General features: G+C 66.6%; 5 protein-coding genes across 5 annotated transcripts in view; 1 reads left to right on the top strand and 4 right to left on the bottom strand.

The window, feature by feature from the left end:
• Positions 1 to 635: 635 nt before the first annotated feature.
• CHLNCDRAFT_30901 (hypothetical protein) lies at positions 636 to 5,233 on the bottom strand (the record flags this gene model as incomplete). Its single annotated transcript, XM_005848309.1, has 12 exons — positions 4,757 to 5,233; positions 4,554 to 4,632; positions 4,092 to 4,449; positions 3,631 to 3,836; positions 3,244 to 3,397; positions 2,891 to 3,024; positions 2,608 to 2,717; positions 2,226 to 2,392; positions 1,786 to 1,949; positions 1,295 to 1,461; positions 965 to 1,093; positions 636 to 773 (listed from the first exon to the last, which is right to left on the bottom strand). Coding segments are annotated over exons 3-12 (1,689 nt in total), but the record flags the coding sequence as incomplete, so codon positions are not given.
• Positions 5,234 to 5,905: 672 nt separating this feature from the next.
• Positions 5,906 to 8,178, bottom strand: CHLNCDRAFT_57678 (hypothetical protein; the record flags this gene model as incomplete). The annotated part of the gene is made up of 8 exons (XM_005848308.1): positions 5,906 to 6,088; positions 6,228 to 6,346; positions 6,500 to 6,632; positions 6,761 to 6,817; positions 7,106 to 7,147; positions 7,288 to 7,753; positions 7,846 to 7,981; positions 8,148 to 8,178. 8 exons carry the CDS (start codon positions 8,176 to 8,178, stop codon positions 5,906 to 5,908), a joined length of 1,167 nt encoding a protein of 388 aa, XP_005848370.1.
• A 306-nt stretch (positions 8,179 to 8,484) lies between these two features.
• On the top strand, positions 8,485 to 9,505 carry CHLNCDRAFT_51950 (hypothetical protein; the record flags this gene model as incomplete). Its single annotated transcript, XM_005848500.1, has 6 exons — positions 8,485 to 8,544; positions 8,611 to 8,669; positions 8,783 to 8,843; positions 8,965 to 9,077; positions 9,257 to 9,314; positions 9,419 to 9,505. 6 exons carry the CDS (start codon positions 8,485 to 8,487, stop codon positions 9,503 to 9,505), a joined length of 438 nt encoding a protein of 145 aa, XP_005848562.1.
• Positions 9,506 to 9,771: 266 nt separating this feature from the next.
• Positions 9,772 to 10,456, bottom strand: CHLNCDRAFT_145121 (hypothetical protein; the record flags this gene model as incomplete). Its single annotated transcript, XM_005848307.1, has 2 exons — positions 9,772 to 9,971; positions 10,219 to 10,456. 2 exons carry the CDS (start codon positions 10,454 to 10,456, stop codon positions 9,772 to 9,774), a joined length of 438 nt encoding a protein of 145 aa, XP_005848369.1.
• Positions 10,457 to 10,837: 381 nt separating this feature from the next.
• CHLNCDRAFT_145120 (hypothetical protein) overlaps positions 10,838 to 12,428 on the bottom strand; it is a gene marked incomplete at both ends in the record, with an annotated part of 4,672 nt that continues 3,081 nt past the window's right edge. Inside the window, 5 exons of the mRNA XM_005848306.1 lie at positions 10,838 to 10,942; positions 11,170 to 11,277; positions 11,427 to 11,582; positions 11,781 to 11,987; positions 12,202 to 12,294. Coding sequence (XP_005848368.1) covers positions 10,838 to 10,942; positions 11,170 to 11,277; positions 11,427 to 11,582; positions 11,781 to 11,987; positions 12,202 to 12,294 — 669 coding nt within the window. The remainder of the gene's footprint in view (positions 10,943 to 11,169; positions 11,278 to 11,426; positions 11,583 to 11,780; positions 11,988 to 12,201; positions 12,295 to 12,428) is intronic.

The raw sequence follows: 12,428 nt of genomic DNA, 5'->3' as shown, positions 1-12,428 counted from the left end.
GAGCTGAGGCGAGGCGGGGCCGGCTGGCTGCCCCCCCCCCCCATCAGCGCCTCGCTGCGAGGCGCTGGCACGGGCGGCGCTCACCTTGAGGCAGTCCACCAGGGCGTGCAGCATGGAGCAGGGGCGGCGGCTGACGAGCGAGTCCAGCTTCAGGGCGCGGTGGGTGGACAGCTGGGTGGGAAGCATCAACTCCTCCTCATCAAGCGCGTCCAAGTGATGCGGCCGGCCGGCGGCGGCGCCGCCCAGCTGCGTGTGGCTCTGGCTGCTCTGAGAAGGCGACACTGCAACAGCGGCGGCGGCAGCAGCACCACAACAGGCGTTGGGTCGCCACCGGCCGACGCGGCAGCGGCGCCACCCCGGTGCAGCCGGCACCCATCCGCCCCTCCACAGAACGCAGAGTGGAGCCGCTTTCCACCCAGCCCGCCACAGCAGCCCCCACCTTGCATCATGTTAAAGGCTGTCACCAGAGCAGACTCCCTCCTGGCCAAATCCTCCGAATCGGCCTCTGTGGCCTTACCCACGCTCTTGCCAGAGTGCACGCTGTCGCCCGCCACGCTGCCATGCCCGCTGCCACGCGCCTCGGACCAGCGGCAGCAGCGCCGCCAGCAGCGCCGCCAGGCGGCTGCCAGCGAGGCGCAGGAGGCGGAGAGGTCCTGGGCCGGATGGATGCTGCCTGTGCGGTAGTACTGTATGCCGTACCCCACGGCAAACCAGAGCAGCAGGGCGCCGCAGAGGGTGCTGAAGGTGACGATCAGGCCCTGCTGCCACAGCACCTGCAGCAGTGGCAGGCACGCCAGGCAGGCGGAGCCAGCACGGGGAGGCATCAGCACCAGCGTGCACGAGCGGCAAGCATGCGGCGGTGACGCATGCGGCGGTGACGCGTCAGAGAGGTGAATCCGTGCATCGCTGCGGCATGCACAGCACGCCCAGCACGCCCAGCGCAGCCGTGCGACAAGGTACGCACCGGCCGGTTGTGCAGCATGATGAAGAAAGTGTCGGAGTGGACCCAGTTGTTGTGCACCAGCAGCAGGGGCTCGTCAGTGGGGGAGGGCTGCACCAGCGCCACACCTTCCTCCGACACCTCCACGCAGTACTGCGGCACAGGAGACACAGCAGCGCAGCGGGAGTGGGACAGGCAGGCACATGGCGGAGCGACACCCCACGCAGCAAGGGGGCCGGCGCAAGAGCCGGACCGGGGCAGTGAGCGCGGCTGCACGGCCTGCCGCCAGGTCAGCACACGGCACGGCAGGCACCACGGCGTGGCACGGCGCGCCCAGTGCGGGCGCTCGCTCACCCCGCTGCGCAGCGCGTCGCACAGCGTGTCCCCTGCAAAGCTGGCCAGGCCCGACAGGTTGTAGGCGGCAGGGCGGGGCACCGCCTCCGAGTAGTTGCCGTTGGTCAGCACCACCACCATGTCGCTGCCACGCGAGAAGGTGTAGGTGCGGCGGTCCATGTAGTGCTCTGCAGGCGCGCAGGCGGGGCGGGGGCAGGACGGGTGTTGGCCGTTTGTGCGGGGGGGATGTTGTTGGTGGTGGGCAGGTGGGGTTGAGTGGGGGTGGCATGATCCAGGCATTGGGCTGTGTGGCACCCCCGCTGCCCAGCCGTGTCCCGCTGGGGCTCCGGCTGGCAGGCAGGCACAGCAGCAGGCAGTTGGTGGCTGTTCGCTAGCCCACTGCCGCACGCAAAGCGCCCCCATCAAGCGTCCTCAACGCGTCCGACAGGCGTCCCAGCACCGTGCCAGCCCTGCCGTGGCACCCAGCCACCAAGCAGCCGCCCCCTGCCCACCTGTGAACGACTTGTTGCCCAGGTTCATCCACCAGCGGTACCACGCCAGGGTGCGGATGTGCGTGTACAGCGGGTTGGTGTTGTCGTACCCCACCTCCCACAGCGGCCAGCGATTGGTGTTGTCGATTGTTAACCCAGTCATGCCCTGCTCCGCGCCATAGTAGCTGCGGGCGGTGGCAGGCGGGGCCAGCGGCGGCAGGGGAAGTGGTGGGAGGGTGGGTGGGAGGGCATGGGCGCATGGGGAGGAGCGGACTGGAGTGGACTGGATGCAGTGTTCGCTGCTGGAAGCACGCAGGACCTGCCGCAGGAAGGCGGCCAGCCTGGGTCGCCCACCCCAGCCACGCCCGCCCCAGCCGGCAGATGCGGTGCCGCTCCCCACTGGCGGCGGCCGCAAGGCCGGCTCCACCTCCCCTCCCCCGCCCGCCTGCCTCCTGCCTCACATGATGGGTATGCCCTCTGCCAGCAATATGAACGCCAGAGCGTTGCGGTAGGCGGGCAGGCTGGCGCGGGTGGACAGGAAGCGGTCGGTGTCGTGGTTCTCCACCCAGTACCCCACCCCCCCCATCTCCACGCCGTAGCTCATCAGTGTGGAGCGGGACTGAGAGATCTGCGGCGCCGCGGGGCAGTCCGGCCGGACGTGGGTGTGTGCGCAGGCGCATGGCGGGTGCATGGTTGGGCGGTGGCGGCGGTGGCGGCCGGGGGGCCCCAGGAGGCATGCCCCCCCGCAGCCCAGCAGTTTCCCTCGGCAGCCAGCCGGGCAGCCTCCCCCGCACGGGCGTGCCCCGCCCAGCCACCCAGCCCAGCCACCCAGCCCCGCCTCACCTGCAGGCACCCCTCATCCCCCTCATCCGAGGTCGGGGAGAGCGCGAAGCAGGCGCTGGCGGCGTTGTAGATGACCCAGGACTGGTAGCTGTAGGAGGCGTTGCCGCGCACTGCGACAGCGGCGTGCGCACGGGCGGGCGGGCCTCAGCGGGCCCTGTTTTCATGGCCACTGCACTGCACTGCGCCGCGCTGCGCCCTGCCAGCCCCTCATGCCCTGCCTCCCCAACCTCGTCCCGGGCATGTCCTCCGCTTCCCCTCGCCTTTAACACTCACCCCCACACACCTTTTTCGTACTGCTCGTGCAGCTGTAGTTTGCCGCCCACTTCCAGCCAGGCGGGGAGGGTCGTAAAGTTCATGAAGTACGGGAAGAAGTCGGGGTCGATGCTGCCGGCGGCGTCCAGACGCAGCATGTGCACGCTGCGGCATGCGGGGGAGGGGCCAGGTGGTTGAAGCGCAAAGACGCTGCTGGTGCAGTGCAACGCTGCAGCTGGCCAGTTGCGCCAGCCACCCTGTGCGTCCCTTAGCACCCGCCTTTCTTCTGGGGACCTGCAGCTGCTGCAGGCCTCTCCCAAACCACACCACTGGTCCCTCCCCCTCTAATTACGTGCCACTGTATAAACAATGGAGGGAACTCACCTGTACTGCGACAGTATCCACTGGATGTAGTCGGCAAACATCTCCCGCACATACGGAATCGACTGGTTGAGGTCGGGCAGGCCGCTGAGCTGGCAGTGCCACTGCTGGTCGTAGGTGGGGTTGTCAGCCGGGATGTTGCAGTCGGGGTCGCAGCCTGCGCATGCGGCGGCACGGGTGGGGGGCCAGGCGGCAGCGAGTGTGGCTCGTGGCGGGCATGCAGCGGGCGACCGTTGTGCTCGCCAGCCTGGCGGGGTGCCTGCCCCAGCCTGCTGATCTGCTCGCCCACCTGGGCCTGCGCCTCCTTCCTAGCCTGCCCAGGCCCTGCCCTGCCCAGGCTCTACCCTGCCCTGCCCCACCCTGTCCCCTGCCTGGGAGGCCCCCGCCCACCCGCCAGCGTGCAGTTGTGGAAATTGGATGGGTCTGAGAAGGGGTTGAATGCGGGGAGGAAGACGGAGGAGCCGTAGCCCACGTGGTTCATCACCACATCCAGAATGTGCTTCATCCCCTGGTCCGCCAGCTGCTGCAGCACGTGCTGCAGGTCGCCGGGGGTGCCAAAGGAGGGGTTCACATCGTACAGGTCGGTGGGCCAGTAGCTGCGGGGGGGGAGGGTGACAACCAGGGGGTGGAGCACGTGTAGCAGCAGCAGGCGGAGTGTGGGTGGGCGCATGTGTGTGAGAGAGAGACAGTGGGGACATCCTGGCCGGACGTTGATCATGGCAAGGCACCGGTGGCTCCCCAGCCCGACACGTCACCCAAGCTCCTCGGCAGCCGCAGGCGGCCCACCACCACCCCCACGCCAACCACCCTGCTCCATCCCCGCCCCCATCCCCACCACACACCAGGCTCACCCGTGGTAGCCGCCATAGGGCTGCACCGCGATGGGGGAGCTCCAGATGGCGTTCAGGTTGAGGCCCTGTATGTAGCGCAGCTGCTGCAGCATGCCCCTCCACGTGCCGCCGCAGTAGTTGCTCAGGCTGCCGCACTGCTGGCCGCGGCTGCCTGGCATTGCCTGTGGCGCAGCGAACCTGTCTGTCAGCAACTGGTAGACTGCTTGTTTCTGCCAAGGCACATTGCTGAACGCATGCACCGGCTGCGCCAGCGCCGCGGCCAGAAGCGCCGCCAGGAGCAGCAGCGCCAGGGTCGGTGGCGGGCGCTGCAGCAGACCCATGTGGCCTGCGCTTGTGACGTGCCTTCCTCGAGGGCGCCCTGCATGGCAGTGGGCGTGTGTTGGGCTCTGAGCACAAGTTGCACGCACTAGGGAGTGTCTGTTGCCGCTGGCGGCGGCAAGGACTTGGTTGCGTTGTGCGCACCAATGGAACGCGCCGCTGGCGGCGGCAAGAACTTGGTTGCGTTGTGCGCGCCGATCAGACCCTCCGCTGACTACAACAGCTAGATAGATGCAGTCGGACACAGGGGAGGATTTCACTGCGCAGAGGGCTCTAAATTGCCCTCTCAAGCAAGCATTGCCCTGGGCATCGACTCTCCCAGAAGCCAGCCAAAGCGTTGTGCCAACCTGACACCCCCACGCTCTTTCCGGCCTCTAGTGCTGGCGCGTTCACCAGCAATCGGTGCGCTTCTTGGGCGCTCCGACCAGCCGCGGCTGGTATGTCTGGTCTCAGGCTGTTCCCCTGAGAATCGTCGCTACGGGTTCAGCACGGGCCCCATCGGCACAGCCACACAGTGTTGGAATAAAATGCAAGAAGGGTGCCGATGCTTGTCAGACCATTCTCGAATCAGCAGTCCTCATGGCCAGATGGCGACGCAGTACTACCCTGACTTTACGTCCAGCTGGCGACGCAGTACTACCCTCGATCCCCGTGTCCCATTGAGAGGACGACCCTCGTTCCTGTGGCCCACCCAGCTATCAAGCTCGCTTGCTGAGTGCGGACGCAGTGTAAGAGCAGACAGTGAGTCCAGATAGTACTATCTGCTTAGAAGTCAAGTAGCAGCCGGACCGGCTGCGGCCAGTCAAGTCAAGTCAGTTACAATGAAGAGAGAAAGGCACGGAATGACCCGCAGTTTGCACCACTGGTGCTGTAGTGCTGCCAGCGAGGCAGTCTTTGACCCAGGATTGATCAAGGCATGATGAGTAGAATCAATTATGCAGTTGTGAGTAGAATGAAGTAGTTAGTGAATGTGCAGGACTCAGTTGTTGTCCCACAGCGGGCACAGCAGGGGGCCGCCTGCTGCCGCCTGAGCACTGCACGCAGGGAGGCCCTGTGGCACTTCTGGGCAGGCCGCACAGAAGCAACGCCTTAGTGGGAATGCCATCATGCCAATTCTTCGTTGCTGCTCCTCCTGAATCTCAGGCACAATTAGCCGAGCATTTTGAGCCACTCCCAGGTGCCAGAGTGAGCAAGGCGGCCTCCCGACCGCCTCAACGGCTCCACTTATTACCCAGCATTTTTTTCAAGCGGGAAACAGCTCTCTCAGGCGGTGTTTAAAGGAAAGATGCTATTGTGCAACAGGGTTGGAATGGTGCGTTCAGATAGGAGCCGCCAGGTGGCGGCAGCAGCAGCAACAACAGCGAAGCAGTGGCAGGCCGAGCGCGCTGTCCCCGGAGCGGCAGCTCCAATGCAGCGCGCTCCGGCCAGCATGTCGACTGGGATACAATGTACCCTCAGCAATGGCTGCCCGCTTCCAGCAGGCACTCAAAGCGCGCTCAGTGCACAGCCAAGGGCACCGCCGGCACGGCTGCTCCCTGCGCTTCCAGCGCTGCCGCCTTGTCTGCCGCCAGGATGGCGGCGACGGCTGCACGCAGCTGCTGCAGGGCCTCCGGCCCCAGCTCCGCGCCCGCCGTCCTCACCGCCGCCGTCCCCGCGGTGCAGCCGCATGCAGCGCTTGCCTGCGGCAGGCGCAGAGCGCACGGCACAGGGCCTGAGCAGGCAGTGCCGGCGGAGGCTGTGTGGCATTGGGCCTTAAGACGCAGCAGCGGCGCAGCAGCAGCGCCTGGCCGGCGGGGAGGGGGCCAGCGAGCGGCGTACCTGCAGGCTGGCGCCGCTCAGCAGCCCCAGCAGGACGCCGCTGGTGAAGTAGTCACCCGCTCCCACGGTGTCCACGACCGCCACGCGGCAGGCGGCGGCGGTCGCTGTGCTGCCGTCCGCTGCACCGTGCGCAGTGGAGGGGGGCAGCGACGTCAGGCGCACACGGGCGGCAGCACGCGTTGCAGGCGTTGCGGCAGCATGCGTCCCGCCAGCGACACATTCTGTGTCTGGGCAGCTGGCGACCCCCGCTCTGCTCCCGCAAGCTGGCACACCTGACTTGGCGCTGCAGCCCTTGCTGCCACGGCTGATCGCAATGGTGCCCACGCCTCGCTCCAGCAGATAGGCATGGGCAGCTGCCACCACCTGCTCGCCGCCTGCTGCTGGCGGCAGCTGCACGCCGGCAGCCTGTGGGGGAGGGAGGCGGGGGGGGGGGAACAGGGCGGCCCTCCCAGGGAAGGCGTGAGCAGAGCGCAGGAACAAATGCGCGGCAGCCCAGCCAGCCTGCCAGCCCACGACAGCGCGGCGCCGCCTACCTGGCACAGTGCCGCCGCCTCCTGTTCGTTGCAGAAGATGATGTCGACCAGCCGCTCCTGCACAGGCAGCGGCATGGGAGGGAGGGGCGGCAGGGAGTTGCGGCATTGGAGCGTGGCGTGGCGCACATCCCATGTGCGGGATGGGGCGGGCCGCTGTGGGGCGGCCCGGCCCTGCTGGCGCACAGCCCAGCAGCGAGCCGAGCCTCGACGCAGGCGAAAATGGGCAGGGGGCGCTGCCGCAGTTGCCACAACAACCAGGCTTCAAAAGCAACAAACAGAGATGCACCAGCGCCCCCCCCCACACACACACTCACCACCAGCAAACACACACACACGCACACACACCTGCAGCAGGCTGCCCAGCTGTGTCCAGCAGTTGGCCACCACCTGCTGGATCAGAACCATCGGCAAGCAATCTGCTGGGTAGAGGTGGCGTTGAACGACACCGGAGAGGAAGGGGGTGGGCGGCGAGCAGCGAAGCGCCGAGCCGTCGGCCGCCCACCCACCCACCACCCACCCCCACCCACCTCGAAGGAAGCGAGGTCCAGAGAGACGCGGGCGCCTCGGGCGCGGGCTGCTCGCATGGCGGCCGCCGCCATGGCCACGCGGTACAGGCAGTACCCCTCGCAGTGCAGCAGCGCAATGGGCGGCTGCCCGCTGGCGCCGGCGCCGGCGCCGGCGCCGCCGTCTGTCGGCGGCGGCGGTGCCAGCTCCCGCGGCAGCTGCTGCGGGCTGCTGAGCTCCAGCGCGGCGCACAGCGCTGTGCGCATCGTGCGCTGGCCGTCAGGTGTGACCAGGCACAGGCAGGCGGCGGTGGCGGCGCCGGTGCCCGACTCCAGCAGCAGCGGGCGCACGCCGTGGGCGGTGATGCTCTGCCGGTACTCCCACCCCGCCTCGTCCTGCCCCACCATGCCCACAAACGCCACCGACAGGCTGGCGGGGGCCAGGCTGGCCAGGCCCTTGAGAACATTGGCCGCGCTGCCGCCGGGGACCCTGCGCACGGGCAGGCGTGGCATGGGCGGGGCTGTGGGGTGTGTGGGTAGCCCATATGCATGCAGTGTCCCTCAAACAAACGGCCACCTCACCTCTTCATGCCTCCGTGCACCTCTGGCAGCGCCAGCAGGCGTCCCATCTCCTCGGCTGACACCGGCACGCAGCCGCCCGGCTCCATGCCCAGTCGCTCCAGCAGCGAGTGGTCCACGCGAGCCACGATATCTAGCACTGCAGGGTGGAGCAGGGGAGGCTCAGAGAGAGGGAGGTGTGCAGGCTGGGCGTCACCACGTGAACGGCACCCGTGAACGGCGGCAGCAGCAGGCGGGCAGCGGTGAAAATGCCTTGCGCCGAGCAAGTCGTCCTGACATCATGCACTACAGCTCCAAGCACCCACCCGGGTCTCCCAGCCCAAAAACTAGCTGCATGCTGGCCGTGCAATGTGAAGCTGGGGACTCGTGGTGGGGGACCCGATTTGCCCTTGATATGGAAGACAAGCACTATGCGGCGATGCGGTGGCCAGTAAGGCGAGCATGTCCCCACGTCACGTTTTGCGGGAGGCTGACTGGGCAAAGCACACAGCATGGCGAGTGGATAGAAGGGGCCGTTCCTGTGGCCGCCCCAGCAGTGTCATCTGCTTGCCTTCCACCCGAGGTCGCGTTTGCGGGGCATATACGCCGATAGGGACAGCGCTGGCAAGCAAGCCGCACGAGGCACAGCCAGACGCAGGAGCAATGCCCGCCATGTACTCGCTGTGGATTGTGGGACGAAACGGAGGGCTGCTGTACAGCAGGGTGAGCACGATCAGTCGGTGCCTCTCTCCCGCTTCTACTCACTCCTGGCCCTCCCGCATTGTGCAGGACTTCTGGCAACTGCCGCCCATAGAGTTCAACGACAAGCTGCGGTTAGCCAGCAGCTGGTGAGCAACGCCTGCCGCCACCCGCCGCCCGACGGGTGCCGCCACACTCTTGTCGTGTGTTTCACACGAGGCCTGGCCCCGCCCATACTATCGCTGCCCTCCCCGGCCCACAGGTTTGGCATGTGCGGCATCTCGGCGCAGCTGTCGCCGATGCCAGACAGCAGCGGCATCCAGGTGCGTGTGCAAGCAAGGCTGTGGCAGGCGACCAAGCGGCCAGCCCTTTGCCCAGACAGCACGCTGCCCATGGGCTGCTCACCAACATCTGCCGCCACCCCTCGCTGCCGCCCTGGTGCAGCTGATGCAAGCCGACACGTTTGACTTGCACAGCTTCCACACCCTGACCGGCACCACCTTCATGCTGCTGACTGAGCCGCACACGCCAGACGCCGCGGAGCTGCTGCGCACGACGTGAGGGGAAGGGCGGGCCCAGGACCTGGCAGCCGCCTGCCTGTTCGACACCCTATGGCACCAGCGCTGCCAGGGCGGCCTTACAGGGGCTTAGGGCTGAATGCATGGCAAGGCTGCCGTCGCCATTGATGCTGGCAAACCGCCTGCCGACCCCTTGTGCCGCCGCTGCTGTACTGCAGGGTGTATGAGCTGTACTGCGACTATGTGCTGAAGAACCCTTTCCACGAGATGGACCAGGTGGGTCGGACAGACAGGTGTCTGGCGTCAGCATTACTTGGCGCATGGCGCCCCGCCACCGATGCGGTTACACCCACCCATTTCTGCTGCCCCTCATGGTGCAGGTCGTCAAGAGCGAGCTGTTTGACCACAACCTGGTGGCGCTCTTTGCGGCGGTCAACCGGCGGTGGGGTGTGGGTCTGGCGCAGTAGCGCCGGTGGGGAGGCATGCCTGCGTTGAGCCACGCTGCCCCTGCCTGTTTGCTTTCTCTTCCTGTGACCCTCTTGTTTTGTTCTTGCTGCCCTCTGCCTCTTGTATGCTTCCCTGTTCTCGCTTTGCACTGTTCCACCTTCAAACACTGCTACCATCAACCCCTGTACGGCTACCTATTCAACGCACCTGCGTAGCGAGCAATCAGGAAAGGCGGAGCGGGCGTGCCGCCCTCCCGGCAGCGCGTGCCCGCTGTAGCCGGCCGGGTTCACCAGAGGCGCGGGATCCAGCGCGGCACATCCCGCCTGTACTGCTCCCGCTCCTCTGGAAACAGCGCCGCCAGCACCTCCTCCTCCTTGGGCACCATCGCCAGCTGCACATGCGCCAGCCAAGGCACCAGCATCACCAGCGGCCACCTGGAGTTGAGCAGCACCGCCCACGCGGCGCACACACACACATGGCCGCCAGCTGCACAGGGTCGGTGGCGGGGCGTACGCACTTTGGTCGTTACCCAACTCGGTGCCTGCTGGTCTTCATGCGACACCCAGCATGATCACTCACGTAACTGGGGTTCCTGGTGCGCCTGTAGGGGCCGGATGTCGAGCTTGGGAATGGCTTGCCAAAACGGGAGGTGCCTGGGTGGGCGGAGTGCCGACACTGCTCTCGGCTGCGCAGTGCCCATTCACGCACTGCATGCAGTGCAGGCCCCACTCACCTCCCGCCTTCTCCAGCTCCCGGGTGGCAATATTGCAGTACAGGGATGCCGCCAGCAGGGGTGCCCCCAGCGCCAGCCGTGCCCCGATCGATGCTGCCGGGCTTGGCAGCAATGGGAGCGCAGCCTGCTGCGGGGCTGCCAGGGCCAGCGCGCCCGAGGCTGCCAGCCCCAACAGCCAGGTGCACTGCGTGTGAGGCCACACTCGCACCGTCAGGGGCGGGGGAGTGGGTGCAGACATCTCCTGTGGAGCAACCAATGGAGACTGGAACAGGTGTTCTGTCCAAGGGACACAGCTAAACCTCAGGATTAGCTGAACCTTGAGAATCTGCTGGTCTCCACTGCCTTCATTGCCTGACATTACAGAGACGCCAAGGGTCACTAACATGAAGCAGTACAGTGGCAGTACAGCCACACTGTGGGATTTCGAGGACAATGGGCCCATGCACAGCTACATCTGGGGGCTCAAAGAGGGACCGCAAATTAATTGGGGGCGCTTAGCAAAAGAGGTGGGCAACGCAAAGCAAACAATCGCAAGGAAATGTCACAGCAGGCTGCTGAAATAAATCGGTACAGGATTGATTGGATCTTTGACACGTACTGCACTACGATTATCCCCTCCTCAGGGCTTGGCGATGTTCTCCCGCCGGTGGAGGGCCACCATGCCGGCTACCAGCAGCACACGCAGCGCCTCGTATGTCCCCGTCACAACCCACACCTCCACCGACTGGTCGGTGTTACTGCCGGCCGCCAGGCCCAGCACGAAGGGCGAGGGATCCAAGGAACACCTGCAGTTTGGAGCAGTTTGGAGCAGTTTGGAGGCAGGGGCAGGGCACGGAGTCAGCAGCGAGAGTTGCGACCAGGCACAGGGCCGGGCAATGAGGGCGGCAGCGCAGGTGGCTGCCCGCTTGCCTGCATGGTGCGGATGATTGTGAAGATTTCGCGGCTGGGCACCGTGTGCAGGTTCAGCAGGCCCACCATGTTGGTCCTGACGTGCAGCGCAGCAACCACGGTGGCCGCCACCCAGGTGGCTGCGGAGCCGCCATACTTGATCAGCGCAACCTGCAGCAGGGGTAGAGGCGGCGCAGGGGGCGGGGCGGTCGCTGGACACGACTTGTTCTGGCCAGGGGCAGGCCCGCAGTGCCTCCCGCCCTCCCGCTCACTTCCAGCAGCCAGCCCCCTTGGGCAGCGCTCCCTCATGCGCGGCGCACCTGTGCCAGCGTCACGCAGGGCGTGGCGGCGATTGCCCACATCAGCTTGAGGCCCAAGCGGCGCCCGGGCTTCGTTGTGAGGAAGGCGCCCAGGGCTCCGATGGCCACCATGCTGGTGAGCGCATTGGCCAGCGCAAACCACTGCGCGTCCCCTTGCTGCAGGGGGCAGGGCGGGCAGGGCAGCCGGCCAGCCGGCCAGCCAAGCCACTCAGCAAGACGGGATGCGGGGGGCCAGCGAGCGGCAGATCAGCCACAGCAGATGCGTGCCAGCAAGGGCACTGGGTGAGACGCTGTCGGGCCCAGCCCATTCTGCGGCTCCCCACAAACTCCCTGCCTCCAGACACACACACTCACATCAACGTCCCAGACAATGGACAAGCAGTAGCCCACGCTTGCGGTGTCCAGGGTGGTGGTGGTGACGGCCAGCATCCAGTGGTGGCGCTGCTTGAACAGCATGCTGAGCTGGCCGTGCAGGCGCAGGCGGCGGTGCTCAAAGTGGGGGGATAGGGAGTGGGGGCGCAGCAGCCAGAGGGCCAGCCAGACGGCAATCACCAGCAGGATCTGCAGCCCAAAGGCAGGAAGGCAGGCCGGGGCAGGACCAAGAGGGTCGAGGCAAGGCAAGGCAAGGCAACAAGCCTGCCAGCTGGCCGCGTGCAGCCAGCAGGCCAGGCCGGCATGTGACATGCACAGGTCTTGAAAGCTTGCAGATCCAGAGGTGGCAGGGGCAGGGCCCTGCAGGCAGGCCATGGCATGCGGCCGGCGGCGCGGAACTCACGATGCCTGCCACTTGGAAGCCTGTGATGTTGGTGGTGCCCTCGCTGCCAATCACAGCCGTCACAGCCACAACGCTCATCGTGCGGTCCAGAGCCTGCAGGGGCGGAGCGAGGAAGCGTGGGACATGGTGCCCCCACCCCCCACCACCACATCATCACACAAACACGCAGCCACCGCAGCCGGGCTGCCCGCCCTGCTGGTGGTCCTCAGGAGGGGCAGGCCCGGCAC

This window comes from Chlorella variabilis (genome assembly GCF_000147415.1).
Source record: "Chlorella variabilis unplaced genomic scaffold CHLNCscaffold_8, whole genome shotgun sequence".
Lineage (NCBI taxonomy): Eukaryota > Viridiplantae > Chlorophyta > Trebouxiophyceae > Chlorellales > Chlorellaceae > Chlorella > Chlorella variabilis.
This window is presented reverse-complemented; position numbering and strand designations above follow the sequence as displayed.